This window comes from Peromyscus leucopus, chromosome 20 (genome assembly GCF_004664715.2).
Source record: "Peromyscus leucopus breed LL Stock chromosome 20, UCI_PerLeu_2.1, whole genome shotgun sequence".
NCBI lineage: Eukaryota > Metazoa > Chordata > Mammalia > Rodentia > Cricetidae > Peromyscus > Peromyscus leucopus.
The window spans coordinates 1653619-1679350 of NC_051080.1; the positions used below are offsets into that span (position 1 = coordinate 1653619).

The window sequence follows — 25732 nt, forward strand, 5'->3', positions numbered from 1 at the left end:
CTCCCCCCACCCCAACCCTCTTTCACTTGATAGTGGCTACCCAAAGAAGTCTTTCCCGGGGGGAGGACACCTGGCCCCGAGGGTAGCAGCAAGACCAGAGCTGAGTAACGCCAGGGTGGAAAATGTGATGTGACCGAGGAGCCCATTCCCCAGGTGCTGGCCACCCTGGGGGTGCTGCTGGGGATGATCCTGTGGACTAGTGCCTGGCCCGGCCTGTTCGAGGATCCTTCTCCTCTTCCCCCTGGGGGAGTGCTTCGATTCTGTGCATAGACCTTGGACTCCACTTTTCTCTGGCTCTGTGCTCTGTGGGATGGAGTCTCTAGGTTTGAGAGCCTGTCAGTCTTGGCTTCTCTGAAGTCAGAGGACGTCCCTATCAGACACAAACACTGGCTCTGGGCTTCTAGAGACCCAGCAGCGTCAACAACATTCGTGGCGCATCTACCAGGCAGCCAGGCAGGCCTCGCTGGCTGAGCCAGACACACACCCTCGCCTGGGCTTTCTCCCTCACACCCAGCGCAAGGCTCCTCCCAGTCCCCCCACCCCCCCAATGTTCTTTCAGCCCTCCTCCCAGCCTCTTCCCCCTCCAAATCCAAGCCTAAAGGTGGGGACAATATTGGCAGCGAGAGACCCACGCGCCTTAACTCCTGGAGCCGACTGCAGGCGGTGTGAGAGGGAGGAGGTCTGGGAACCCAGTTCGCAGCACCCTCAGGACCCCCAGGAGTTAAACCAGTTTGCTCCTAGGCCATAGGACTGAGAAGGCCGGGGCGCGGGGTGGGGGTGGGGGGAGGCTGCTTTGACCCACAGGTGGAGGCTAACTAAGGGGACAGTGCCTTCTCCCTGGGCATCCTCCAGCTCCATCACCCCACGTCCTGGGAGTGTCCACGTCCCCCACTGCCTACCCTGGGAGAGATACCAGAGCCCGGCCTGGCAGAACACACGCGAGGCCGGAGGAGACAACTCAGTCTCCCCAAATGGCAGCGAAGGAGAAAGCGCCGGAGAGAGAGGGTTGGCATCACGGAGCCCGGGACACTGACCTCTGCCAGCTCTGCCCGGCCTCCGGGGATGGAGCCACGGAAGCCCAGCAAATGGGAGGGGCAGAGACCCAGGCGTCCTGGGCCGCCCCGCCCAGTCCCCCCCATCCACTCCCCCCCCCCAGCCCCAGGGCACCGAGGAGGGAGCCGGGCAGGGGCAGGCGGCAGGGGAGGGAGGAGCGAGGGCGGGAGGGGGAGGAGGGAGCCGGGCAGGGAGGGAGGTGGGGGGGGTAGGGAGGGAGAAAAAGAAAGAAAATATTTTCCGTGTCCCCGCCTGCGGAGTCAGTGTGCGGTTTGGGAGAAAATGTGTCGGATATTTTGGGGCGGTCACGTGGGCGGGCGGGCTCCGAGAGGCCCCGGGATTGTCCCAGCCTAGAGCCGTGCCCCCCCCCACCGGGAGCCCCCCGTTACCGCGAGCCCCGAACACCTCGGCGCTCCATCCCCGAGACCGCCCGACGCCGGGACCTCGGGGCTCCGCGGCCTGCCTTCCCCCGCCCTCCCCTCCAGGTGAGTCAGGCGGGGAAGCCGGCTCGCCCGCCCGCTCGCCCGCCCTCCGGCCGCGGACGCCGGGGTCCTCCGCCGAAGTGAGCCCGGGGCGGGGGCGTCGGGAGCCTCGGGGGTCCTTTTCCTCCGGGGGTGGCCCGGCTGCGAGCCGGGTTTGCTAGGGAGCCTGCTGCCCCAACTTGGGAGTCAAGTCGTGACCTGGGAAGGGAAAGGGAAGATTTTAGGCAGACTGAGGATGAGCCGGGTTATCTGCCCTTGATTTTTTGGTGAGTACTGGGGGGGGAGCATTTGGGAAAGTCTCGGGCAAGCGAACCTGTCTTGCACTCGGGAATGTCAGAGAAGACGAGGTTCCCTCCGGTGAGAAAGGATGGCATTCTTCCACTCCCCGGGGGGTACTGACGGGTGGATCTGATGGTCCTAGTCCCCTTCCGCCAATGGAAGGGCACGTCTCTGCAGACGGACCATGAAAGGGTCGAGCAAGTGGTCCTGGCTATCTGGGTCAGGAGCTGGGAGGAAAAGTGGTCTGTGGAGTTTGAACTGCAGGGTCAGGGTTCCCGCTGACCTATCCCTAGCTACACAAGTAAGCCAATGAAGTGTGTGTGTGGTGGTGTGTGTGTGTGGGAGTTGGCTTTTTTGTAGTATTCTAGGGGGGAAGCCCCAATGGAACAAAGAGTTAGGACACCGGGGCAGGTTCGGGAGTCCTAGTCCTGGAGTGCCGCCGCTGACAGACCTTCTCTTGTTCCCACCAGGTCCCCTCACCTCAGCCTGGCCCAGTATGTAGGAGGGAATCTCTGCAGAGGCCAGCGGGTAAGAATATGCCTAGTTGGTGGCCATAGGGAGGGAGCAGCTGGGATGTCTGAGGAGAGGACCCCAGGACAAAATGCTCGGATAACACCCTCTTTTAGGGCTCCAGCCTGGGGCCGGTGGAATCCTACTCCTCAAAGGCTGAGGAAGGAAGCTCCTGCCCTTATGGTCGTTCTTCAAATACTGAGTTGAGGTTGAGGACCACAGCCATTGTCAGTGAGGAGGAGACTGGAGGGGGCAAAGGGGAGTGAGTGTGTGTGTTCAGGGTGCTCGAAGCTTGGGTATCCCAAACACCACACACACACACACACACACACACACACACACACACACACACACACACACACACAGGGACTGGGAGCTGGTAGGCAGCACAGGACACGCCCCCTGCAACCCCGGCACACCCCCACCTCTGGCTCAGAAAGCCACCTAACTGGCACCTCCAGTTCCCCCCTCTGCCCCACCCTGCCCGTGCCCTCTGATGCCCACACACATTCCACGGGCATTGCCTGCCTGCCTCCTGGGTACTGCCCCTCCCTGGGGCCAGTGTGTTAGAGGGAGGGCACCTGAGGATGAGAGGTGGGGAATGGAGGGGTCTAGACTCCCCCAACCATGGCAGGGAGCCAGGGAAGCCAGGCTCACTGTGGGTCTCCTGGAGAGCGGGCGGGCGGGCTGGGGGCTCAGGCTAGAGCAGAGGATGCCTGGGTTCTCCTCCGCCCATTCTGGAGATGGGGTCATGGAAAAAGGTGGTCGTGTTTATACAGAGGGGAGGGGGGCAGCGGGCGGAGAGCAGTTGACAAGAGCAGCTTTGTTCCAGGCTCTGGAGCGGGCATGGCAGCAGGGAGACGCCCCCCTCCATCCGGCAGCCCCCTTCATCCATGCCCTCCCCTCAACTCCACCTCATCTCTAAGAGAAGCAGCTTTGTAAGAACCCTTTCCCCAAGTCAGTTGCCCCGCCTTCCAGGCCACAGCATCTGAGGTGGCATCCTGGAAGAGGGATGTGTCCTCTGACTTCTGCAGGTCCCCGAAGGACCCAGACAGTCCGGGCCCTCCTTTAGGATTTCCTTTCACTCTGTGCTACCTTCAGTTTCTTGCTGTCTTCTTTTACCTGGGACTGGAGCGCACCCCCACCCCCCCTTCCCAGAGAGGCCAGACTTGGGAGAGAGGAAGCTTTGCTACCTTCCTTCCTCTTTACTTCCAAGTCTCCCCTCCCAGGAGGTTGAGGATGAAGGCCAGGACTAGGGAGAGTTGGCTTGTCCTTTGCTTAACTCAGAGTATCCTTGGTGAGGGGTAGGGGCCTGGGGGGCTGGGGAGGCTGAGCATCCCTCCCTGGTACCTCCTGTTGAAGCCCTGCCTTACCCTGGAGGTCTGTTTCCTATCTGTAGGTAAGATGCCATGACAAGGATTGCTGGCGTAGAGAACCTATTCCCAGTCTGTGCAGAATCTGGGGAAAAAACTGGGTTGGGGGTGATCTACTAGTTTATCGCTCTTGGCGTCGGAGGGGTTAATCCACCTGGAATGTAGCCCAGCCTGTTGAGCTATGGCTCAGGGGCCTTAGGGGCCCTGGACTCCTGGCTCCACCAGGGTTTAACTTGGGATGAGGACCTCATGGACGAGGGAAGGAAAAGGAGAAGGGTCCCGGAGGCTCGGAGTTAACACTTCAGGACTCTGGGGAGCACTGGGGTAAAGAGTTGGAGGGTCCTGGACCTATGGGTGGTACTGAGTGAGGAACAGGGGCTCCTTCACACATGGGAGCTGAGTGAAGGGCAGTGGTGTTGGGGTTTGAGTTCTTGTGATAGTTTATTCAGAGGAGTTTGGAGGTTGAGAGAGATGAGAGAGGAGGAAAAAGCGGAGATACAAAGAACAGCCAGAGATGCTGATCCTAGAAACAATTACTAATGGAAAGAGATGTAGACCTGCCTGTGGCCCACCTGTGGGATGCCATGCTGTGGTCCTCTGCCCTTCTTCATCCCGTGGGTTCTGGTTCTGGTTCCTGTAGCCCCTCTCCCAGCCCATGAACTTACATGGTAGATGGTTCTAGAGATTCTGAAGAGCTCCTCTGCCTTAGCCGCAGCATTACCGTGGGAACCACAGGCCAGGCTGGGATTTCCCTGTCCTCTCTCTCAGGCTTCCTTTCTCCTGGGTTCAGGTTAAACATTTCTGGGGTGGGGAGAAGCTATGTTGGAGGTAGGAAAGAATGTAGCAGAGTTTTCTGGGGGCCTAGAGAAAGAGGAGGAGGAAGAGGAGCAGCAGCACCAACTGAGGACGAGGAGGGGACTTTCTGGGATCGTAGTTATCTCAGAGTTCCACCAGCACCCCTGATTAAAAAGAGAGTGTAGAGGACGTAGGGAGTGTAGGCTGACTTTGGGATGGTTGGCGACAGAGAAAGAGCTGAGAGGGGAAACAGAAGGAGCATTGAGGAAGACAGAAAGGAAATGATAATTAAAAAGAGGCATGCAGGAAGTACAAGGTATGAAATATTGACGTAGCATTTAACACATGCCCTACTTTATCCTAAACACTCGGAGAGTGATGAGTTATTGAACCCTTGCAACACCCTTACCACCAGGTGGGCCCTATTATTCTCAGATGGTAGATGGAGAAACTGAGGCACAGAGAGATGAAATGAGTCCTCCCAAGTCCCACAGCCACTAAGTGGGGACATCAGTTCAGGGAGTTTGCATGTGACCATTGCACTGTACTCTTCGAAGCCACAGGACTCAGGAGTCACAGCAGAGATAGCACCTTGCTGCTGTCGAAGTGGTAGAGTTAGAATTGATTCATCTTTTATTTGTTTACTTTTTGTTTGTTTGTTTATTTGTTTATTTAATTTTGGTTTTTAGAGAAAGGGTTTCCCTGTGTAACAGTCCTGGCTGTCCTGGAACTCGCTCTGTAGACCAGGCTGTCCTCCAACTCACAGAGATCCTCCTGCCTCTGCCTCTCGAGTGCTGGGATTAAAGGTGTGAACCACCACTACCACTACTCCACTATTTTTTTTTTTTTTTTATTTTGAGGCAAGATCTTACCTCAAACTCAGAGAGATCTGCCTACCTCTGCTTCATGAGTGCTGAAATCAAAGGTATTAATTAGGGTTAAAGGTGAGCATCACCATACTCAGCTTGATTTTTCCCCGCTCCTGGTGCTGGGTATCAAGCCCAGGATCTTGCACTTGCTACATGCTAAGCAAGTGATCCACCACTGAGCTATAAATCCCCAGTCTGAGTGTTTGAATCTTGACTCCACAATTTTTTTTTTCTTTCGGGTTTTTCGAGATAGGATTTCTCTGTGTAGTTTTGGTGCCTGTCCTGGAGCTCACTCTGTAGACCAGGCTGGCCTCGAACTCACAGAGATCCACCTGGCTCTGCCTCCCGAGTGCTGGGATTTAAAGCTGTGCACCACTGCCACCCGGCCTTGACTCCACCTTTTAAAGCCATGTGACCTTAAGTCAGTCACTACATCTTCGTGTCCTCGGCCGTAATATGGGAGTAGTAAGTTCTCCTTCACGGTACAGATGTGAGGATTAAAGGAGATGTCTAGTTGGGACGCCTCAGTCTAGGAATCTCCCCACCAGATGTTCTCAGTCGTTGTTCACCTCAGACACTCAGTTTACCCTTCCCTGAAGCCAAACTGAAGACTTAGCCTCTCTACAACTTTCTGCCCTACCCACTGATGCTGCAAGTGCCCCAGCCAGGGTAATACAGGACCAGCTGAGGGAAGGTCATGTCCTTGGGCCTCAGGGTGGGTGTTGTCTTACTTTTCCCTTTTCTTTATTTCTTTCTAGGACCCTTGGAGACCCAGTGGGCAGGCCAGCCAGGGTGGGCACGGAGCCTCCCAGGCCAGGGCAGTGGGCATGGGCGGGGGCTGCAGCTGAAGACCACCCCCGCCCCAGGGATTCCCACACCGCCGCTGCCATGGCCACCAATAAGGAACGACTCTTTGCGACTGGTGCCCTGGGGCCTGGATCTGGTTACCCAGGAGCAGGCTTCCCCTTCGCCTTCCCAGGGGCACTCAGAGGGTCGCCACCATTTGAAATGCTGAGTCCTAGCTTCCGGGGCCTGGGCCAGCCTGACCTCCCCAAGGAGATGGCCTCTCTGTGTGAGTCTCAGGGGTCTCGGGGAATGAGGGCAAATGGGTAGGGGGTGGTGTAGAAAATGGGCGCCCTTGTTGGAAAGGTGGACAGGGGATGCAAAGTCTGACTGATAGATTGGTGGTGCGTATGGGAGAGGGGTGGTGGGGGTGGGGTTGGACGTGTTTTGAGAGTCTGTGAATGACAGTTCTGTTCAAATACGATCTCGAAGCAGAGGATCTAAAACTGCCTCCTGGGTCACCCGACTAGCAGAAGGGAACATGTTTGTATAGACACCTGAGGGTGAGTCTGGTGTCCTTCAAGGCTGCATGCCTTGGGAGGTGGAGGGAGACAGACAAGGGACTAGAGAACTTGAGAAGTCGGTCAGCTGGCTCTGTGATGAAGAGGAGAGATGGAGATTCTGAGGCCGCAAATAGGCAAGGAACTTAGTGCCAGGTGCCTGAAGATGTGCAGGGCTGGAAACATTCTTTTTATTTATTTATTTTTTTTTATTTTTTGGTTTTTCGAGACAGGGTTTCTCTGTGTAGTTTTGGTGCTTGTCCTGGATCTCGCTCTGTAGACCAGGCTGGCCTCGAACTCACAGAGATCCACCTGGCTCTGCCTCTCGAGTGCTGGGATGTGAATGTGTGCTCTGTTGTCGCCGCTGCCGCCAGGCTGGAAATGAGGAGGACAGAAATAGCCTGATGACAAAGAGTTGGCTCTTGGTCCACAGAAAAATCTAGAACAGTGCAAGGGGTGCTCCAGAAGCACCCTCCTCCTCAGCTACGTGGTTCTGGACTTCTCCCCTCCCTCTAGGCCTGGAATAGTGCCCACACACTCTGCAGATCCCTGCTTGTCCCCCAGGCCTGCCCTCCTTGCATTAAGTCTTTGCATGTTGCCAGTGTGTAAGGCCTGAGCCTCCTTTCTCTCCCTGGGACCCTTCTTTGATGATTGTCCCTCCTGACCAGGCCCTGACAGATGGGAGGTGGGGCGGAATGGGGTGCCTTGGCCTCTAGTTTCTGGCATAGGGGTCTTTGTATAATGTAAAGAGGTGTAAGAGAGCTTTACCTGGAGGGCAGAAATAGAGACAGAAAAAAAAGACAAAAAGATAAAGATACATTCTTTAGCTTGGCATGGTTGCTCACACCTTTAATTCCAGCACTCGAGAGGTAGGGGTAGGGATCTCTGAGTTTGAGACCAGCCTGCTCTGCAGAATGAGTTCCAGGACAGCTGGGGCTACCCAGAGAAACTCTGTCTCAAAAAACAACAAAAAAAGATAGAGCTCTGGAGCTCAGTAGAAGAGGAGGGTCCTTGTCTGAGTCAGGGGGCACACCTGGAGGGCGTGTACATAGGGGACCACACTGGGCTGGCAGCTCCACTGGACAGAGTGTGCTTATCAGGCGGCAGTGTGTGTGTGTGTGTGTGTGTGTGTGTGTGTGTGTGTGTGTGTGTGTGTGCAGCATCTCCCAGACTGCTCATACACAGAATTCCAGTGTATGCAACAGTGTGCAGAATCAGGAGGTGTTCAGGAGGCCTCTGGTTTGGTGGGGACAGCCTTGTGGCATGGCTGTGGTTCAGCAGAGGTTACCGTGTGGCATGCAGGGTGAGTGAGAGTACAGAGCTCTTTTTCTGAAACTTCAGCTAGATTCTTCTTCCGTGTCATTCTATGAAATCCCCTGCACCAGGCAATGGGAAGAAGCCTGATCTACCGTGAATAGATTTCTTGCAGAGAATCATACACTTTAATCTCTTGGGACTTGAACTTTCCCAGGTTTTGTGGGAGGTAACTAAAGGAGCTGGAATGAAAAAGAAAGACGAGGAAGACAGTGGTAGAAGGAAGAATGCTCGGAGACATGGCCAGGACCCAGGGAAATTCTCCTTGTGCCCTCTTTGTACTCTGGATATGTGGAGATGGAGGTCAGGGTTCAAAGTGAGGTCAAGGAAGGAGAAAGTGCCAGGGTGAGGCAGTCCTGAAAGGCTGCTCTGAAGGATGGGAACTGCAAGGAGAAATCCCAGAGAAGAGTGAGCACCCGGGAAGGCAGGCATGTCATAGAGGGTGTGGCGAGCTAGCATAGAGGGACAGGCCCAGGCAGGGAGGTAGCAGGTGGGGTGGGGAGGAGGGAAGGTCTGGGTCCAGACTGTGTGCTTGGGGGGGGGGGGCATCCAGCTCCCAGTGGTAGTGCAGAGGAGAGGAAGGAATCCTGGAGTTTAGGGCACCTCCCTTCGGGGAGAGTAGCTGGCAGAGGATGAGAGAGAGACAATCTCCCTTTCTTTGATTTGCTGTCCCCTTTTGGCTGTGATGATCTGTGTCATTCATAGGAGGGGTGGATTAGATTCATCGATTTGCTGCCACACCTACACTCACCTTGAATCTCTGTCTCCCATTACATGCTCTCATACAACCCCCTCTCACGCTGGGTACGAAAGGATGGTTTAAGAAGAGGCTTCTCCTTGGGGGCTGGTTTCTGGATCTTATTGAAGAGTCAGCTCTTGGCACCTTGGGGGTATATATATCCCTGTTGAGAGGTCTTGCTCCACCTCTTAGGACTCTCCTGGGGCCTCAGTGGGTGAGGCAGGCATCTTAGAACCCTGTGGTGGAGGAGGGAGGAGGGGAGAGGAGAGCATGTGCTGCTGGCTGAGCTAGGCAAGCATAGGCCTGTGTGCATGGAAAACAGGGGAGTGTATGGGCATGCGCACCTGTGTGTATGCATGCATGCATGCATGCGTGTGAATGAAAGGCGTTCTGTCTGTACCTCTGATATATTTGCTTTTCAAGACTACGGGGATAGAGTGTGGTCTTGAAGACCTGGCCCAGTCTGTCCTCCAAATGTTGTGGTGGTAATAACTTCCATGTCTGTGGGGCAGGGAGCCCAAACTCCATGGTCCTGAGTTACTTGGGTTACTTGGAGACTCTTGAAGGCCGGCTGGCACAAGGAGTCCCATTTGAACTGGAGATGCCCACTCCTGGACCGGAGGGGCAGCTAACTGTACAGGTGCAGACCCAGAGAGGGCCCAGGCACTGGGAGGAGAAAGCACGAGCAGTGAGCTGTAGCAGTTGAAAGTGGCAGGCAGGCGGCAGCGAGGTCTCCTCCAGGAAAGAAACCCCAGTGGCTGCCTCTTTCCCCTCCCCTCCCAGTCTCTGCTCCTCGGGCTCCAACTCCAGCTCCAGGCCGACACAAACGGGGCTTTGATTGCAACAGGAAACCTCTCCGGCGGGGGGAGCCGAGCTTGCCGCCGCCGCTGGGGCCCAGGCGGCACCCCCCCCTCCCCGGGCCCCCTACCCTGTCCCAGCCCCCATCCAGCCGAGAGTTCCTCGTGTCCTTGCTTTGGACCTCTCCCTCCCGTTCACACCTCCCTCTGCTACCCCCCACCTCCCTTCTGAAGACGGTCCTAGAGCTCTTCAGGTGGGACCTGTCCTGTAGGACCCACCCTCTTGGGCGGGGCCTGCTTCAGTTTGAAATCGCCCTTCAGTTTTTGGAGTAAGGTTTTGGAAGAAAGAGAGTTACTAAGCCCGAAGGATGCCAAGCCGGTGATCCTCAGACCTCATCTAGAGGGGGCAGGATGGGGAGAGGGAAGACTTAGCCGTCTCGCTCCCTGAACCTAGTCCTGGCCAAACTCAATCTTTGCCAGGGGCTGGTGGAGCTCCGAGGGGTGACCGGGCTGGGAGCTTTCCCGGTGGGGGAGGGGCGCATTCTTTGCCCCTGGGACCAAAGCTTTCCGAGGATCTCGCTGGGAGGGGGTGCACCCTAGTGGTGGGGACCATAGGGAAGGGGTGAGTCAGGCACCAGCCCCTCTTCATACCCCCACCGAGGCTGGCGGGGGAACATCTGGTTCCCATGAAATGCTAGAAGGGCTAATGGGTCTAATTGCTGCAATAAGGGGCGAGGGGGGGGCGCTTTGGGGAAAAGAGGGGCACAGCCCCCCCCATTTTACTTCCAATCCCAGGCTGTACTGTGTCTTGAATAAGGAGCTGGGGTTGATGGGATGGATGTGCTGGCCTGGTACCCTAATGCCTGGTCCCGAGGCCCCTTTCCCAGCAAGGCTTTCCAAGCACACAGAGACGGGGTGATGAGGAGTGGGGTGCATCTGGTGAAGAGCAGGGGGGGGCTTTTGAGAACTCCTGGCTTCCTGGAGCCCTCCCCCTACACTTGTGCCCTCCTCCCAACCCCCTCCCTGTGGCCTGGCCACTTCTGGTTCTAATTACCAACCAGGCAGGCCTGACTTAATTGGGACCTTTCAGATTTCGGAGGGGGAAGGGGGAACTTACAAGCCCGGAGTTGACTCGTCAAGGCCTTTTTCTCCTTGTCTTTTGGGGGTACTCTTCCTCTTCTACGTTTTTCCTACTGGCCCTGTTCCAACCCAGGCACTTATCCCCCTTTTTGTGGTGGGATGGGGTGTGCGGTTGGGTTCAGAAATGGAGTGTTAGGGTTGGGTCACGAAGGGAAGGTTCACACTAGGTTGGAGAGATCTTGTCTTCCGTTTCATCCCTGCAAGCTCCCAGCTTGCCCGTCCGTCCACCCCAGCCCACCGTCGCCATCCGCACTTTAGGCCCTCCTCCCCAGCCCTGCCCCCCCACCACCCCGAGTCCCTGGCAGCCACCCGGCCCCCCTCCCCCGCTCCCTCCCTCTTTGCCTACTCTGGCACCCCTTCCTGCTTTTTATTCTTCCAGCAGGCGCCCCACTCTCTCAGCACCCCAGTGCGACCCCGACTCGGTACAGCAGATTCTTAGAAAAGTGCGCCCCGCCCTGGCTGAGCCGCAGCCGCCGCCGGGCGGGGGAAGGGGGTCGGGCCGGGCGCCGCTCCCGCTCCCGGGCGCTCCCGTGTGAGCGGTGCTGACAGAGCCGGCTGGGCCGGCCCGCCGGGCGGTCGGGCGGGCGGGCGGGGCGCGGGGGAGGGGGCGGTTTCCGGGAGTCGCTGCCGCCACTGGCCTTGTCCCAGGGCCAGGGTCCCCGATCCGAGGCGGCCTGGCAAGGGCCAGCTTCTGACGTGGCCAACCCTCATCCTCGGCTCCCGGCGAGGGCGCCCCCCGTGGGGGGGGGGGCGCTCCAGGTGGCACCGAGGGAGGAGGGGCAGCTCTTTCCCTATGGTGGGGGTAAATAAAAGTGACCCCCGAGCAGTGGGGTGACCAGCGGGGCAGTTACGGCGAAGGAGGGCCTGTAGCCCAGTGCAAACCCGGGGTAGGGGCAGTTGTCATGGGGTGGGGATGGGGGGGGTAGGGGGCAGTTTGGTCTGAGTCGCAGCCTGGCACACTGTAGGGACAGTTCAGGGGGTAGTTTGGCGTTCCAGAAGTGAAGTCAGGTTCCGGGAGAGGGCATGGAGGGGGGCAGTCGAGGCACTTTGGGAGTGTCAGTCGCGGGATAGAGCTTCGGGGACTTGGAGGGAGGCGGCCCAGCCCTCGGCGGCGGCGGCGGAGGAAGGATAGCCGGAGCTAGGAGGGGTAGACTCTCCGCTGCGCGGGAGGGGGCGGGACGGGGTGGGGGGGGACTCCGCTGCGGAGCTGGCGACGGCCTGGGCGGGGTGGGGCGGGGCCGGGTCAGGAGGAGGTGAGCGCGCCCGGCCACCCGCCCCGAGGGGGGTTCCCGGAGAGTTCACCGCGGGAGCGCGCTCCGGCCCTCGGACCGGGGGTGGGAAGGACGGGAAGGAAGGAGGCGGCCGCGCGCGCCCAGCCGCAGGAATGTAGCGTTCGGCTCCCAGGCGCGCGCGCGCGCGTCGGAGCGAGAGAGAGAGAGAGCGCGCGCGCGCAGAGGGAGAAGGAGGAGGAGGAGCCGGGCCTGGGAATGAGGGGGGTGGAGGAGGAGGTAAGGCAGGTCCTCCGGCTCTGGAGAGCAGCGGCGCGCGGGCATTTCAAGGTTCCCTTCTACGCAGGCATCCTTAACACTCTTTGCTTGTGTTGACTTGTATGCCCGGAGAAAGGGTCGAAGGGAGGGGAAGACGCTGTGAAAGGAAATGCGTGCGTTTGGTTCCTCCACTCCTTCCCCCATCCCAACCTGGGCACGCGCCTGAGTGCAAATGCGTGCAAAACCTCCGGACTGTGGAGAGAACAGGATTGCAAGCATTTCCCGGAGCCAGGTGTATTTGCACAAATTCGGGCACCTATGACTTTATGTGGGTGCAGATATGCTTGTTCACTGTTGCACATTTGCAGATTTGTGTTGCCTGCCAAAACAAACGCATGCACAGATGTATGTCTAAGCAAGCACGCGCGCGCGCCGCTCAGCGAGTAGATGTATGTGACTGTGTATGTGCTCCACTCCCCGCTCTGCTCATCTCGGTGCCCGGCCCCCTTCGCTCTCGAAGCCCCACCCCCATCCCTCCAGGCTCCGCTTTTACAAAAGGTCTCCACAGTGCTTGCTGCCCAGGCACCCTAAGTGAGCCAGACCGAGGCAGAAGCTGCTGCTTCGCCTTCGTGCCCCGCCCAGTCCCTTTCCCTTGCTGGGGATCCCCCTCTTCCCCGCCCACCCCTTACCCCCCATGCATCTCAGCGCCCTATGCTAGCCCTCCCCCTCCCCCCTCCAGGAGCAGGGCGCTGCGGGGGGAGGAGGGGGAATGGGCTGCGGGTCCTTGGTATTCTAGCACCCAGTTTCTCTCCAAGCCGGGTCGCGATGTACGACTGCATGGAATCGTTTGCCCCGGGTCCGCGACGGCTGTATGGGGCCGCCGGGCCCGGGGCGGGCTTGCTACGCAGAGCCACCGGCAGCTCCTGTTTCGCCGGACTTGAGTCTTTTGCCTGGGCGCAACCTGCCAGTCTACAATGTAGGTATTCGAGTTTGGGGGGGTCGGGTATTGGGTGCACGAGAAGCTGGTGCTTACTATTTCCGTATGTAAAGTTTGGAGCCGGGGTGCAGGCGGGTGTTCTGGTCCTTTCTATGTGAGGTACTGGCCCTTTAAACATGAGGGCCTCCGAGTCCGTCTCCTTTGCGTGAGTGCTGTCGTGTTTGGAGTTGTGTGTGGTTTTGATGGTGGATATTTAGCCAGTGCTTTGGTTGACGCCACTCCCGAGTCCCTGAGGATAGGAGAGACGGATGTATATTGCTAGTGTGTCCTCGAGTCTTTAGTCTCGGAGGGATATGGCTCCCTGGTCCAGGGGTGGCGTTTGTAAAGTCCATGCGGGAAGTTGGGAGCATTAAAAAAAAAAAAAAAAAAATCGCAGAGCCTGTGAATCCCTGGCTTGTTCAGACCTTTGCCTAGGAAATGTGGGTGTGGAGCAGGGGGTCTCTCTATCCACTGACACCCCCCGCGCCGGGGTTGGCAGATGTGCGTGGCCCAGTGTGGAGATGTTTGTGGCGTGAGGTCGGGAGGGCGTGTGCCTTGCGTGGCTGCGGGGGCGGTTTTGGAAAGTGCTGTGTTCTAGAGAGCATCCTGTGTGCTCTGCTTCTGGGGTGCAAGGAGTGTGCACGGAAGAGCTAGAAAGCTGGATTCTGTGTTTATCCTCATTAAAACAAACAAACAAAAAACTGGAAGCGTGTATTCGGTTGTCTTGACAGATGACTTTTTTTTCCCCTATGGTTCCAACACACAACTTCAGCAGGAAGCAAAAAGTTTAAAGCCAAGTGTATGGAGTGGGGAGTGGTCTGGAAGTGACAGCCGGTAGGGGAGAACAACCGTAAGGCCCCCAAATATACATCTCTCCCTTCTCTGTAATGGGAGATGCCAGGCATGGGGCCCTGGAACCCCTTTCCAGAGCGGTAATAAAAAGCTGGGGACTGAGAGGCAGTAAAAATAAAGTCCAGATGAGAAGCGGCTTTGAAGCCTGGGCCACAGGGGCCTGGCGGGGGTGGGCTGTGAGAAGGGGCTGGGACAGGAGCCTGGAACACCCCCAGATTTACTGGGAGTTGGCACTGCTCTCGCAGCCCGGGTACGGATGACTGCAGACCTAGGCTCGGCTCGGGGGCACTCTGGGAAGGGGCGGGCAGCGGGCGGGGTGGCTGGCGCTGGGGGAGTGCGCACGCCGGGTCACTGAGCCCCGCCAACGCGCCTCGCTCCTTGGCACTCAGCGGCGCTGTTTACAAGTTCAGATTTTTTTTTTTTTTTTTTGTTCCAGGGCAGAGCTGCTCAGATTTAACAACTGGGAGAGTGGAAAAGGGAGGTAGCAGACAGGAGACTGTATTGGGATTGGGTGGGATAAGAACTGAAGTGTGCTATTTAAAGGGTGAGGAAACATGGTACTAATACGTTGCACCAGATTTCTGTGAATTCTTAACCTTGTCATGCCCAATGTAATGGGGGGTTGGGCACACTGGTTTGAGGTGGAGAGATCTTGGGGTGGGGGTTGGCCGCAGGAGCCTGGGCAGGGACCGTTTCGACCCCTGGGATGTTTGGGCTTGGTAGTTCCATGTTTTTGCATTTTAGTTTGTGCCAGTAAGTTTAGCCAACGAGGGTCCTGGTAGGCACACAAAACCAACCGCAGGCCTCCTGCCACACTCTCAGAGAGGAAAAGCGGTGTGGAGTAGAGCTGGATGGTATGTTTGTGACATTTGGATGGGGACTTTGGTGTCCTGGTGTTGTGCTGGCTGACTGTGGTGTTTCTATGGTGGTGGAGCTGTTGGCTTGTCTATGTGTCGCCTGGTGTTGGGTGTGCTCCACCTACATGGAGTAAGTGTGGCTTGATGTCTGAGTTCCTCTGTTTTGAGGTCTGCCCTAGCTAAGGAGCCCACAGTCAGTCTGCCTGCTCTTGTGTCTGTGTGTCTTCACACAGAAGTGTGTCTTCAAGGAGATGTGTGCTAGCTAGATTGTGAGTCCAGGCGGCTCAGCTCTGGGCCTCGCAGCTGGGAGCGTTTACAGCCGGTTATAAAGAGTTTGTTTGAAGCTCCGCTCAGCCTGGCCAGGAATTTCCTCAATTTCAGCAATTTGGGCTTTAAAAGGAGAAAACCCCAGAGCCCACCCCCTCCTCCTCGGCAGGGGCCCCTTCCTAGCCCAGGAACTGCATCCCAACGTAGAGGTCTCGGCTTGGGGCTGAAGAGGAGGATCACCCTGCTTCCCAGAAGACCCTGTTAGCATTTTCGCTCTCCCCACCCACAGTGACCTCAGAACCATCGGGTTGCGTTTTAGGATACAGGGGGCAGGGATGTATGTGCCAGAGGGGTGTCCAGAGTGGGCGACGGTACCACTCAGATGGGAGAAGCTGGCCAAGGGCAGGCTCTCCAGGGCCTGCCGTCTTATAATTGGCTGGTGCTACCCCATGCCAGTCTGACCGCACCCAGGCCTTGCGCAAGAGAGGAAATGAGGAAATGGGGTAGTGCTCTGTGGGCAGGGAGGGCGTCAGCCTAGGAGAGAGTACCACCCCACGCACAGGCCTGTGGGCAAGGCACATGCTCTGGGGACCCCGGGATGGGCCTGAAAGAGCAAGAACCCGAGAGGCATTCCAGTCCTTCCCACGCCTCTCAGCACCTACGGCACAGGCAGCCCTGCCCCCAGTCTTGAATAAACTCCCAGAACCCTTCTGCCCCCACTCCTTTCAGGGGATCTAACGCCATCATGGTTCTTATGCTAATTGAGTATGTGGGGGTGGGGTGGGGGGTGGGGAGGGCTTCCCTCTTTGTAAGGTGGGTGGAGCTGGTCTGGAACCCTAGCTTTTGGGCCTCCCCCTCAGTGCCTTGGGTCGGATGGACTTGTGGCCAGGTGGGCTACCGAGGGTGGGAGGAAGGACGGGCACTGGTTCAGGGGTCACTGCAGGTGACTTCAGTCACTGCTTCCAGTCGCCTGGGCCTTCCAAATGTGGGCCACAGGTCCTGCAGGCTGAGTAGTTTTCAAATGCCCTGAGCCTCTGAGGATGAGCCCCACACTCACACAGCCTGTGGCATGTACCTATCAGCCTCCCCTATAAAGTGTGGGCTCCCCCTACTCTGGGCCTAGGCTAAGACTCCTTACAAACTGCAGTTGCTGTTTTCTGAGGCCATTCAGGAGTGAAGCCTGGCCCAGAGTGAGTCTGGGATAGCCAGCTCCCTTCCCCCTCGGGCTCTGTTTACCCTAGGTCACCTGACTCTCTGCTTACCCCAAACTGCTCCTAGACCTAAGGATCTGAGCAAATACCTGTCTCCCTCCAGCCTCTTTGACTAAAGGCCACTTAGCTCTGGTCCGAGGACCTGAGAGCCTCGTCTCTGCTGGCAGCTGGCAGCGTGAAACCGAGCTGCTTGCCCTGCTGGTAATGCTTCCCCTCTGACCCTGAGGAGTCTTTCAGGAGTGAATGAAATGAATGAAGTCACTCAGCCAGGTGCCAGCTGTAGGTGGCCTCCACATCTGCTGCCCCCCCCCCATTGTTCCCAAAGGCTGAGGATGGTGGATCTCAACGTTACCAGAGTGGCAGGGAGTGAGCCCTAACCGCTTCCACTCTCTGCCTTTTTAAATGTGTGTGGGTGTTTTGCCTGTGTGTATTTTGTGTAGTGTGTGTGTGCCTGGTGCCTACAGACCAGAAGAGGGAGTTGGATCCCCTGGAACTGGAGTTACAGATGGTTGTACACCACTGTGTAGATGCTGGGAATTGAACACCCGGTCTCCAGAAGAGCTGCCAGTGCTCTTAGCCACCGAGTCATCTCTCCAGCTTTATGACTGGGGAAACAGAAGCAGAGAAGTTAACTTCTAGGTTGGCCTTGGTCTGGAATTTGGAGAAATGAGCACTTAACGTAGAAGAATTGGCCAGGTGGGGGTTGAGGGGGTGGGGGTGGGCTGAGGGTGGGGGCCTGAAATCCCGACGAGCTGCACTGACAGTGGCTGCCTGGCCTTTCTGGGGTGGGGGGGACCTGCTAAGGGCTTTGGCACAGTGGTGACTGCGGCCGTCACCAGCAGATTCAAAGGAAGAGAGGTCATTCGGTGAGGTGCTTCTGCTGACCTTCTCGTACTGGTTTTCCCCCAGCGGTGGAGACACAGAGCACCAGCTCAGAGGAGATGGTGCCCAGCTCTCCCTCACCCCCACCCCCACCTCGGGTCTATAAGCCATGCTTCGTATGCAACGACAAGTCCTCCGGCTACCACTATGGGGTCAGCTCCTGTGAAGGCTGCAAGGTGTGTATGTGGTGGGGAGGACGGGCGGAGGACTCAGAGTCACCGGTAAGGGGTAAGGTCAGAGATGGGTGGGTACACAGGCGAGGAATATAGCCCCGAGGCAGAGTGCTTGCTTAGCACACTGTGGAACCTCAGCAGCACGTAAAAGAGACCCTCTTATCAAAAACAGTATTATGCAGGGGGCCGCCCTCACCTTTAGCTGGGTTAGTAGGAAAAGGTGTTTGGTGCCAAGCCTGACACCTGAATTTTATCCCCAGGGGCCCACGTGTAGCAGAAGGAAAAAGTAGCTATTCTGATTTCTACTGGCACCCTGGGGTTACACATGCACCCTGCACCCCCTAACACACGCAAAATAAATAAATACAATGAAAAAATATTTTAAAGATGGGGGACCCACATGCTGTGTTCACACGAGTTTTGTGCATGGATGATTGACAGATTGGGTGATGTGCTGAGGTTGTAGCTCTGTGGTAGAATGCTTGCCGGCATGCAGAAGGCCCAGGCTTCAGTCACTCTCCGGCACTCCTCTCGCCATAAACAAACAAACAAAATGGACTGGGTCAGGCCTAGGGCCACCTGTACTGTTTGAGGAACTCTGGTATTCCCAGCATCCTGTCTCAGTGACATTCCTCCTGCTCCCAAATGTAGGGCTTCTTCAGACGCAGTATCCAGAAAAACATGGTGTATACATGTCACCGCGACAAAAACTGTATCATCAACAAGGTCACCAGGAATCGCTGCCAGTACTGCCGGCTACAGAAGTGTTTCGAAGTGGGCATGTCCAAGGAAGGTAGGTCTCTCGAATCCTGTCCCTTCCTGTGGCCTCCCTGTTGCTGCCCAGTCTCCCTGGCTCTGAGACCTGGCCTGCCCCATAGCCACTTCCTTCTGCAAGACCAGTCCTGTTAGATTCATCCTTAGGCCACAGCCCTTGACCATCCTCCCCTCTCTCGGCCATTCTTCTGAAACCTGGGCATGAGGGTTTCTCTTCCTTCTGTCTGGTGGGGCAGGAGGGTTGGTCTGGCCCCTCCCCTCCTCCTCCGTTCTTTCACAGGACAGATCCTGAGATGGCTCCCGGCTGGCCCCTCCTTTCCATCCCCCCCCCCACCATTGTGCTGCCAAGGCTATAAGTGGATATCCTGCCTGCATATCCTGCCCCCCCACAACCCCCAGCTCCTGCAGGGCAACCGGAAGGGCAGGATGGAGCCGAATTGGCCTGGGGAGGGAGCATGGCTGCAGGCCCTGGGTGGGGCTGGGGCAAAGCAGCCTGGAAATGGGAGTTTATGTAGGAGATAGGGAAATTAAGGCACTAATTAGGGTTCCAGGGAAGAAATATATATTCCTACTAAGAACTGAGCACATTAAGCTCGGGCGAGAGAGGACATCCAAAAGGCGACGGAGGGTCCTGACCCTCCCCTCCCTTTGCCTCCAACTCCAAGCTGTAAGGAATGACCGAAACAAGAAGAAGAAAGAGGTGAAGGAGGAGGGCTCACCGGACAGCTACGAACTGAGCCCACAGTTAGAAGAACTCATCACCAAGGTCAGCAAAGCCCACCAGGAGACTTTCCCCTCGCTCTGCCAGCTGGGCAAGTACACCACGGTGAGGAGTGGGCAGAGCCTGGGTGAGAATGGGCGGGGCACGCAGGGGGAGCCTTCCCGTAGTAACTCATCTTTACCCCCCCCCCCCCCCCGCAGAACTCCAGTGCGGATCACCGGGTCCAGCTGGACCTGGGGCTGTGGGACAAGTTCAGCGAGCTGGCCACCAAGTGCATCATCAAGATCGTGGAGTTTGCTAAGCGGTTGCCGGGCTTTACAGGGCTCAGCATTGCTGACCAGATCACCCTGCTCAAGGCCGCCTGCCTGGACATCCTAGTGAGTTAGGCCCACGGGTTCTGGGCCATTTTCTGCCACCACGGTGCTTCTCCTCTACCTAAGATCCTTTTGCCTTGGTCTTTGCCTCCTGGCTCATCGAGCCTCCCCTTCCCAATCTCCTGTCTCACTCCTTGGGTTCAGGCTTTCCTTACTGGGAACCAAACTCACCCAGGAACTCGTCCTCAGGGGCAGCACTAACCGTTGTCCTTACCTCCCCTAACCTCCAGATGCTGCGAATCTGTACAAGGTATACCCCAGAGCAAGACACCATGACGTTCTCGGATGGGCTGACCCTGAACCGCACCCAGATGCACAATGCTGGCTTTGGGCCCCTCACAGACCTCGTCTTTGCCTTTGCTGGGCAGCTCCTGCCCCTGGAGATGGATGACACAGAGACAGGACTGCTCAGTGCCATCTGCCTCATCTGTGGAGGTGCGGGGGCGCCCCCTGGCGTCTGTATGGGCTCCCTTTCTCACCACACTACATCCACATTGGTTCTCTGACCAGGTGGGAAGCATGAGGGTCTCTTCCTGTGGGATTGTCACCAGTGACCCCATCCCAGACTTCTCAGATCGTGTATATCCTTGCTGGCTAACCAAGCTAAGGACAAAAGGAGGCAGAGTTCAGGGGACTCAGAAACCCTGGCCACAGTGCCGAGAGGGGAATCTAATAGAAGAATCTAACCCAGAGCAAGGTCCTTGCTGAGTGGTTAAAGGTACAGGCAGGCCTTACGTCAGGGGAGATAACCTGGAGGGCTTGGGGACCACAGTGAAGGGGCTGATGAGGCAGTCTGACTCTGAGGCCGTGTCCTTCCCTGTCTCATTCTATTGTCCTTGTACAGACCGCATGGACCTGGAGGAACCCGAGAAGGTGGATAAGCTGCAGGAGCCTTTGCTGGAAGCCCTGAGGCTTTATGCCCGGCGACGGAGACCCAGCCAACCCTACATGTTTCCAAGGATGCTTATGAAAATCACCGACCTCCGGGGCATCAGCACCAAGGGTTAGTTATGAGTCAGCCCCCTTCCCAGATCTGCAGGTCTCCTGAGTCACACAGGTGGGCAGGCACAGGCAGGAAGAGGCAGGGACTGAGAACCCAGTGAACTCCTAGCTCGACTGTATCCTTCCGGGGAGATTTGAGACAAATTCTTTTCTGTTTTGGTTTGGTTACTGGTGTGTGTCTGTGTGTGTGTGTGTGTGTGTGTGTGTCTGTGTCTATGTGTCTGTGTCTATGTGTATGTGTCTCTGTGTGTGTCTGTGTGTGTCTCTGTGTGTATTGCCAGGGGTAGAACTCTAGGCCATCACTCTATGCGTAGTGACACCCCAGTCAGCCCTCCTTATTTTTCTGTTTGGAAACTGGGTGGGCTAAACTTAATCCTACCTCAAAAGCTTATCATAAAAACTAAATTAACTCACTACATGATATACTTAGAGACTGGAATTAAGAACCTGATGGGTGGTAGTTCATGCATGTCATTTCAGCATTAGAGAGGCTGAGGCAGGAGGATTACTTTGAGCTGATGAGTTCAAGGCTAGCCTGGACATTTCCATCATCACAGGGAGTTCTCTCGGGCAGTGCTGGCTCCGAAGGGTGCCTGTAACATCACGAGTACTTGATAAACATTACTGGTTATAAAAGTTATTAAGAGCCGCCCTTGGAACGGCCGGAAAGCTCTGGATATTAGAACCTGACTGCTGTGCTCTGTCATGGGGCTCGAAGTAGCATGCAGTGTGGTCTTCAAAAAGTTTATTTGTTTATTGCTTATGGTGGGGTGTTCTTGTCGTTGTATGATGTAGAGGTCAGAGGGTAACTCACAGGAGTCAGCTCTCCCTTCACACAGTAGGTCCTTGGGTTGCCAGGCTCAGTTACAAATGCTTTTACTCACTCAGCTATTAAACTGGCCCTGAAAACGTGTTACTCATTGTGTGTGCCGACGTGTGTGCCACAGTGTGTGTGTGGAGGTCAGAAGACAGCTCTGTAGAGTTGGTTCTCTCCTCTCACCTCTCTGTAGGTTCTTGGACCAAACTTAGGTTGTTGGGCTTGGGCTTGTGTGAGCATATTATCCACGGAGCCATCTGCCAATCGCACAAACCCACAGTGCAGTTTTGAAAAGAAGCCGGGTGGTGGTGGTGGCGGTGGCGGTGGCGGTGCACACCTTTAACCCCAGCACTCGGGAGGCAGAGGCAGGAGGATCTCTGTGAGTTCGAGGCCAGCCTGGTCTACAGAGCGAGTTCCAGGACAGTTAGGGCTACACAGAGAAACCAAGTCTCAGGAAATCAAAAAGAAAGAAAGAAAGAAAAAAGAAGACACCCCGAAAACTGGTGGTACATGCCTGTAATTCCAACACACAGGAGGCAGAGGCAGGAGGATTGCTTCAAGTTCAAGGCCAGCCAGAGCAATATAGCAAGCTTAAGCTGCTTGCTTTGGCATTGACCTCTAACCCCAAGGACAGCTGTAGGTTTGAGGTTAGCTGACAGAATTTCAAGAGAGCTAGGGCTACACAGTAAGATCCTGTCTCTAAAAAAAGAACAAAGAAGAGAAAGCCCGAAATAATGAGGCAGATAGGCAGCAGGCTGGGTAATGTTCAGGTAGAAGCTCTGGGCAGGGTAAGGGCACCTAGGAACCACATGGAAAGAGAGAGAGAGAACTAGGTACCGAGGGTAATGGCACCTAGGAACCACATGGAAGGAGAGGGAGAACTAGGTACCGAGGGTAGTGGCACCTAGGAACCACACTGAAGGAGAGGGAGAACTAGGTACCGAGAAGTGATAACGCCTGAGCCGGGAACACTTGTGAGTCAATTCAAGGAAGGTTGGGGCAGGGCTCTGCCCATGTGCTTCTGCTCTTCCAAGCCTCCTCACTTCTCTTTGTAGGAGCAGAAAGGGCCATTACCCTGAAGATGGAGATTCCAGGCCCGATGCCCCCCCTGATCCGAGAGATGCTGGAGAACCCTGAAATGTTTGAGGACGACTCCTCGAAGCCTGGCCCCCAACCCAAGGCTTCCAGTGAGGATGAAGCTCCAGGCGGCCAGGGCGAAAGGGGCCAAAGTCCCCCACCTGACCAGGGCCCCTGACCTACCCCACTGTGGGGCTGGGCTCCAGGCAGCAGACTGACCATTCCCCAGACGCCACCAGTGACTGGGGGAGGACCTGCCCTGCCCACTCCCCACCTTTCCGATGAGCTCATTGTTTTGCCAAAGTTTCTAGGGGTGCCTGTGTTCACCCCTGTCCTGTTCTAACTGGCTCCCTCTACAGTCCTGGAGGACTGCCTTGCACCTCCCAGAAGAACCGGAGAAGGTGTGAGCCTGGGTCTGGACTCTTAAAAAAATCTTAGCACTGCCTTTCAGATTCAGGCTGCAGGCTCCCCAGGCAGGAGGAAGCCCTGCCTTCCCACAGCCCCTTCCTCTGCCGGTGCTTGGGCCTCTGGGAGCAAACACTAGAGACCAAAAGGGGAGCCCTCAAGGAGGGCTGAGCCCACCCTTGTGCCCTGCCCTGGGTGCCCAGTGCTGTGTGATGCCCCCTGCCGTGCATCCTGCCCCTGGGCTCCATGATCCTGCCAGGTGTAGGGCAGGCTGGACCCTGCATTTCTGGGGTGGGGCCTGAGGGTGAAGGGAGACATGTAAGCCCTTTCTGGACCTCTCCGCTGAGGTACAGCACTCGTCCTGGGCCCTCCATTTTACAAGCCCCTCCCTTAGCCGCCCGTCTCGTGCCTTGGCCTCCTGCCCCCATCTCAGCCACCAGGCAGGGACCCTCCTACACTACAGAGGGGCCAGGGATCCCTCTCCTAGTGCCTTCTACCCGTGATCCCCCAGAGCAGCTTGGCCCGGGGAGGGGAGATGCTGCTTAGCTGATCCCACCCTGACCCAGAGGAAGCCTCTATTTATTTATTAGCTTTTGTTTACACCCTGGAATGACCCCTTCCTCCGGGGGTCTTGGGAGGGGGAGCCCAGGGCCTCCGTGACCCCTCCCTTCTTCCCCCAAGCCCCCCCTTTGTATTTAGCTGCCAAATAAGATTCCTGCAGGCTCCCCCTTTTCTCTGGGGGGTCAGGGTGCTGTCCCCTCCCCTCTGTTTACATCTCCCCTCCCACCCACCCCGCTGTATCGCATATTGCTGAGTTTTCTATTTTTGCAAAATAAAGTGATGGAAACTCATGGGACGTGGTTCCCTCTAGGCCAAGTCGCCAAGTCAGGGAAGTGACCTGCTGACCTGGAGAAGGAGCTGGGTGGGGCGGTAGAGCTGCTAATGGACTTGATAGTTTTCTTAGGGGAGCAAAGAAAATAACAAAACGTGTTAGGTAACAGTAGCAAGGAAGGCCGGGAGGGAGCTGCAGGGGCCCACTCTGAATGTTTGGCCTCCCCCAGCCACCAGTGAGTTCTTACCTTTGGTGGGATGCTAAGGGGCTCATGACGGCTAAGTGTGTATTTGCTCTCTCTGGGCGGCATCTCCTGAAGTTTCATGTGGTTGGAACAGTTGTCCCTAGGCCTGGAAGAGAAAGAACCACAGCCCCACATCTAAGCTGCAGTGGATTTAGGGTTTGTTGGTTTGTTTGTTTGAAACAGGGTCTCACTGTATCTCAAGCTGGCCTTCAACTAATAATCCTCCTACCTCACCCTCCTGAATGCTGTGATTACAGGCCGGAGCCGCCGCTTCTGGCTCGGCAGCGATTGAACTGGCTCTTAGGGGGCTTGGGCATCCTCGGTGCCCACACCATCACCTTATGACCCACTCACTCGAGGCTTCTCTCCCCCCTGCGACCCCCGCTCCTTCCACGGCCCTCCGGTCACTTTCTCTCCTAATGTTCTCTACCTTCTGCAGACCTTAACTCTACCCCACGCCTTTGGAAGACCGGCGCCCTCTGCCCCTTGCCCTCTGCCCCTTGCCCTCTGTGGTTCCTCCGACAGCCCCCAGCTCTGCCTTGGGACAGTGCTGTCCTACCTTGCTCTTGGATCTCTTCGCCAGTGACCTGAGCATATGGGAAGGAGGTGGGTGTGGGGCAGGGGAGGCCAGAGAGGAGGGGGAAAAGCAGAAGAAGAAAGTGAAAGAAGATTCAGAGGAAACCACAGGGCCAGGGGAAAAGAGGGCATTGTCATGGTAACCACTGGTCGAGGGGGAGGGCAGAAGGTCTGGCTGTCCCACAGCCCGGAGCCTGCTAAGGCTCACCCAGAGGGGCACCTCCGGCCCAGCTGTCTCCCCCAGTGGCCTCACTTTCAGGAGCATCTACTGGGATAGGAACACTTTTGCCCTGTGACTGCAGCCGGAAAGCGGACCCAGTCCTTGCTCACTAGGAATGCCTGCTTCCTGTAGGAAACCTCCAGGTTCCTTTCAGCGCTCTCCGTGGTCAACCGTGAGCCAGGAAAAAAAAAAAAAAAAAAATCCCATTAGTACTCACACACCCGTTCCTCCTCCCTGTCGGCTTTATCCCGCCTCAGCCTGAGCTGCGGCTCCTGCACTCACTCTCCCTTCCCGTTTCCTCCGCTCTTTCCCACGCCCTGGACCCCCAGTTGCACATCCAAGCCTCACTCAGTGCCTCTCTAACATGCCAACTGTCTAGACCTTGTGTTTAATAATGCTTCCATTTCCTACCCCCTAAGACTCCTCACTCCTGATGATAGTGTCTCTTTTCTCAGTGATGGAGACTGAACCTGCATCCCCACCCTGCCCCCCCCCCCTCTTATTGTGCCAGATAGTCTCCCGTAGACAACTGACTGAAGCCATCTCAGGGCCAGTGAAAAGGCAGCCATAGGAAGGATTAAAGCGGGGATTCTCAACCTTCCCAAGGCTGTGACTCTTTAATACAGCTCCTCATGTGGTGTCCACCCCCAAGCGTAAAATTATTTTCATTGCTACTTCATAACTAACTTTGCTACTGTTATGAATCATAATGAAAATACCCATGTTCTTCGGTGGTCTTAGGTGACCCCTGTCACCCACTGGGTGAGAGACTACAGCTAAGGAGTTTTACTGCTTCCTGGTTTTATTTATTTATTTTTTATTTATTTATTTATTTATTTTTTTTTCTGGAGCTGAGGACCAAACCCAGCTAGGCAAGCACTCTACCACTGAGCTAAATCCCCAACCCTTACTGTTTCCTGTTAAGGGAGAGAAAGCCAGGATCTTAAGTCAGGCAGGTTAGCTCCAGAGTCCCAAGTTCATCTATGACACTGTCAGGAGTTTGAGATTCCTGGGACAAGACCCCCGACTCAATCCAGATTACAACCAGTTAAATGTATTGATACTGCCAGCAGGATAGCAATCTCTGAAGTGGGGTGAGAGAAGTATTTTTAAAGGTGAAAACCACAACATCTTGAGTATCTGCACAAGCAAGCCAAGAGCAGTTTTGCTCTGCCACGATTAGGTGGTCAAGGAGACCTCAAAATGGTCCTTGAGTGTCTGCATGAGCAGGTGGCAGGGGCCAGAAGGCAGTTGGCCATGTCATAACGCAGCAGGGGGTCAGCCGGTGACG

General features: G+C 56.3%; 1 protein-coding gene and 1 long non-coding RNA gene across 7 annotated transcripts; one reads left to right on the forward strand and one right to left on the reverse strand.

Moving 5' to 3' along the window:
• Positions 1–1278: 1278 nt before the first annotated feature.
• Rarg (retinoic acid receptor gamma) lies at positions 1279–23420 on the forward strand. 5 transcript variants are annotated; one of them, XM_028874482.2, is made up of 10 exons: positions 1279–1538; positions 2285–2342; positions 6120–6433; positions 17254–17402; positions 18051–18192; positions 18839–18999; positions 19095–19271; positions 19499–19703; positions 20113–20271; positions 22143–23276. In XM_028874482.2, exons 3-10 carry the CDS (start codon positions 6250–6252, stop codon positions 22340–22342), a joined length of 1377 nt encoding a protein of 458 aa, XP_028730315.1. In that variant the 5' UTR covers positions 1279–1538; positions 2285–2342; positions 6120–6249; the 3' UTR covers positions 22343–23276. The 5 variants fall into 5 exon arrangements, with proteins under 5 accessions (XP_028730315.1, XP_037053224.1, XP_028730316.1 ...); XM_037197329.1 differs by lacking the exon at positions 1279–1538 and adding an exon at positions 1598–1801; XM_028874483.2 differs by lacking the exon at positions 1279–1538 and having other exon boundaries at positions 2177–2342.
• LOC119086336 lies at positions 6972–24327 on the reverse strand. 2 transcript variants are annotated; one of them, XR_005089585.1, is made up of 3 exons: positions 24205–24327; positions 23649–23751; positions 6972–7079 (listed from the first exon to the last, which is right to left on the reverse strand). It is a non-coding gene; the product is annotated as an uncharacterized LOC119086336 (long non-coding RNA). The 2 variants fall into 2 exon arrangements; XR_005089584.1 differs by lacking the exon at positions 6972–7079 and adding an exon at positions 11937–12338 and having other exon boundaries at positions 24205–24324.
• Positions 24328–25732: the final 1405 nt, after the last annotated feature.

Excerpts from the sequence above, each read along its gene's own strand:
- Rarg (XM_028874481.2), top strand. The coding sequence starts at position 12,893 with ATGCTAGCCCTCCCCCTCCCCCCTCCAGGAGCAGGGCGCTGCGGGGGG. Across the intron at positions 19,272-19,498 it reads CCGCCTGCCTGGACATCCTA|ATGCTGCGAATCTGTACAAG; the intron begins GTGAGTTAGGCC and ends CCTAACCTCCAG. Across the intron at positions 20,272-22,142 it reads CCGGGGCATCAGCACCAAGG|GAGCAGAAAGGGCCATTACC; the intron begins GTTAGTTATGAG and ends TTCTCTTTGTAG.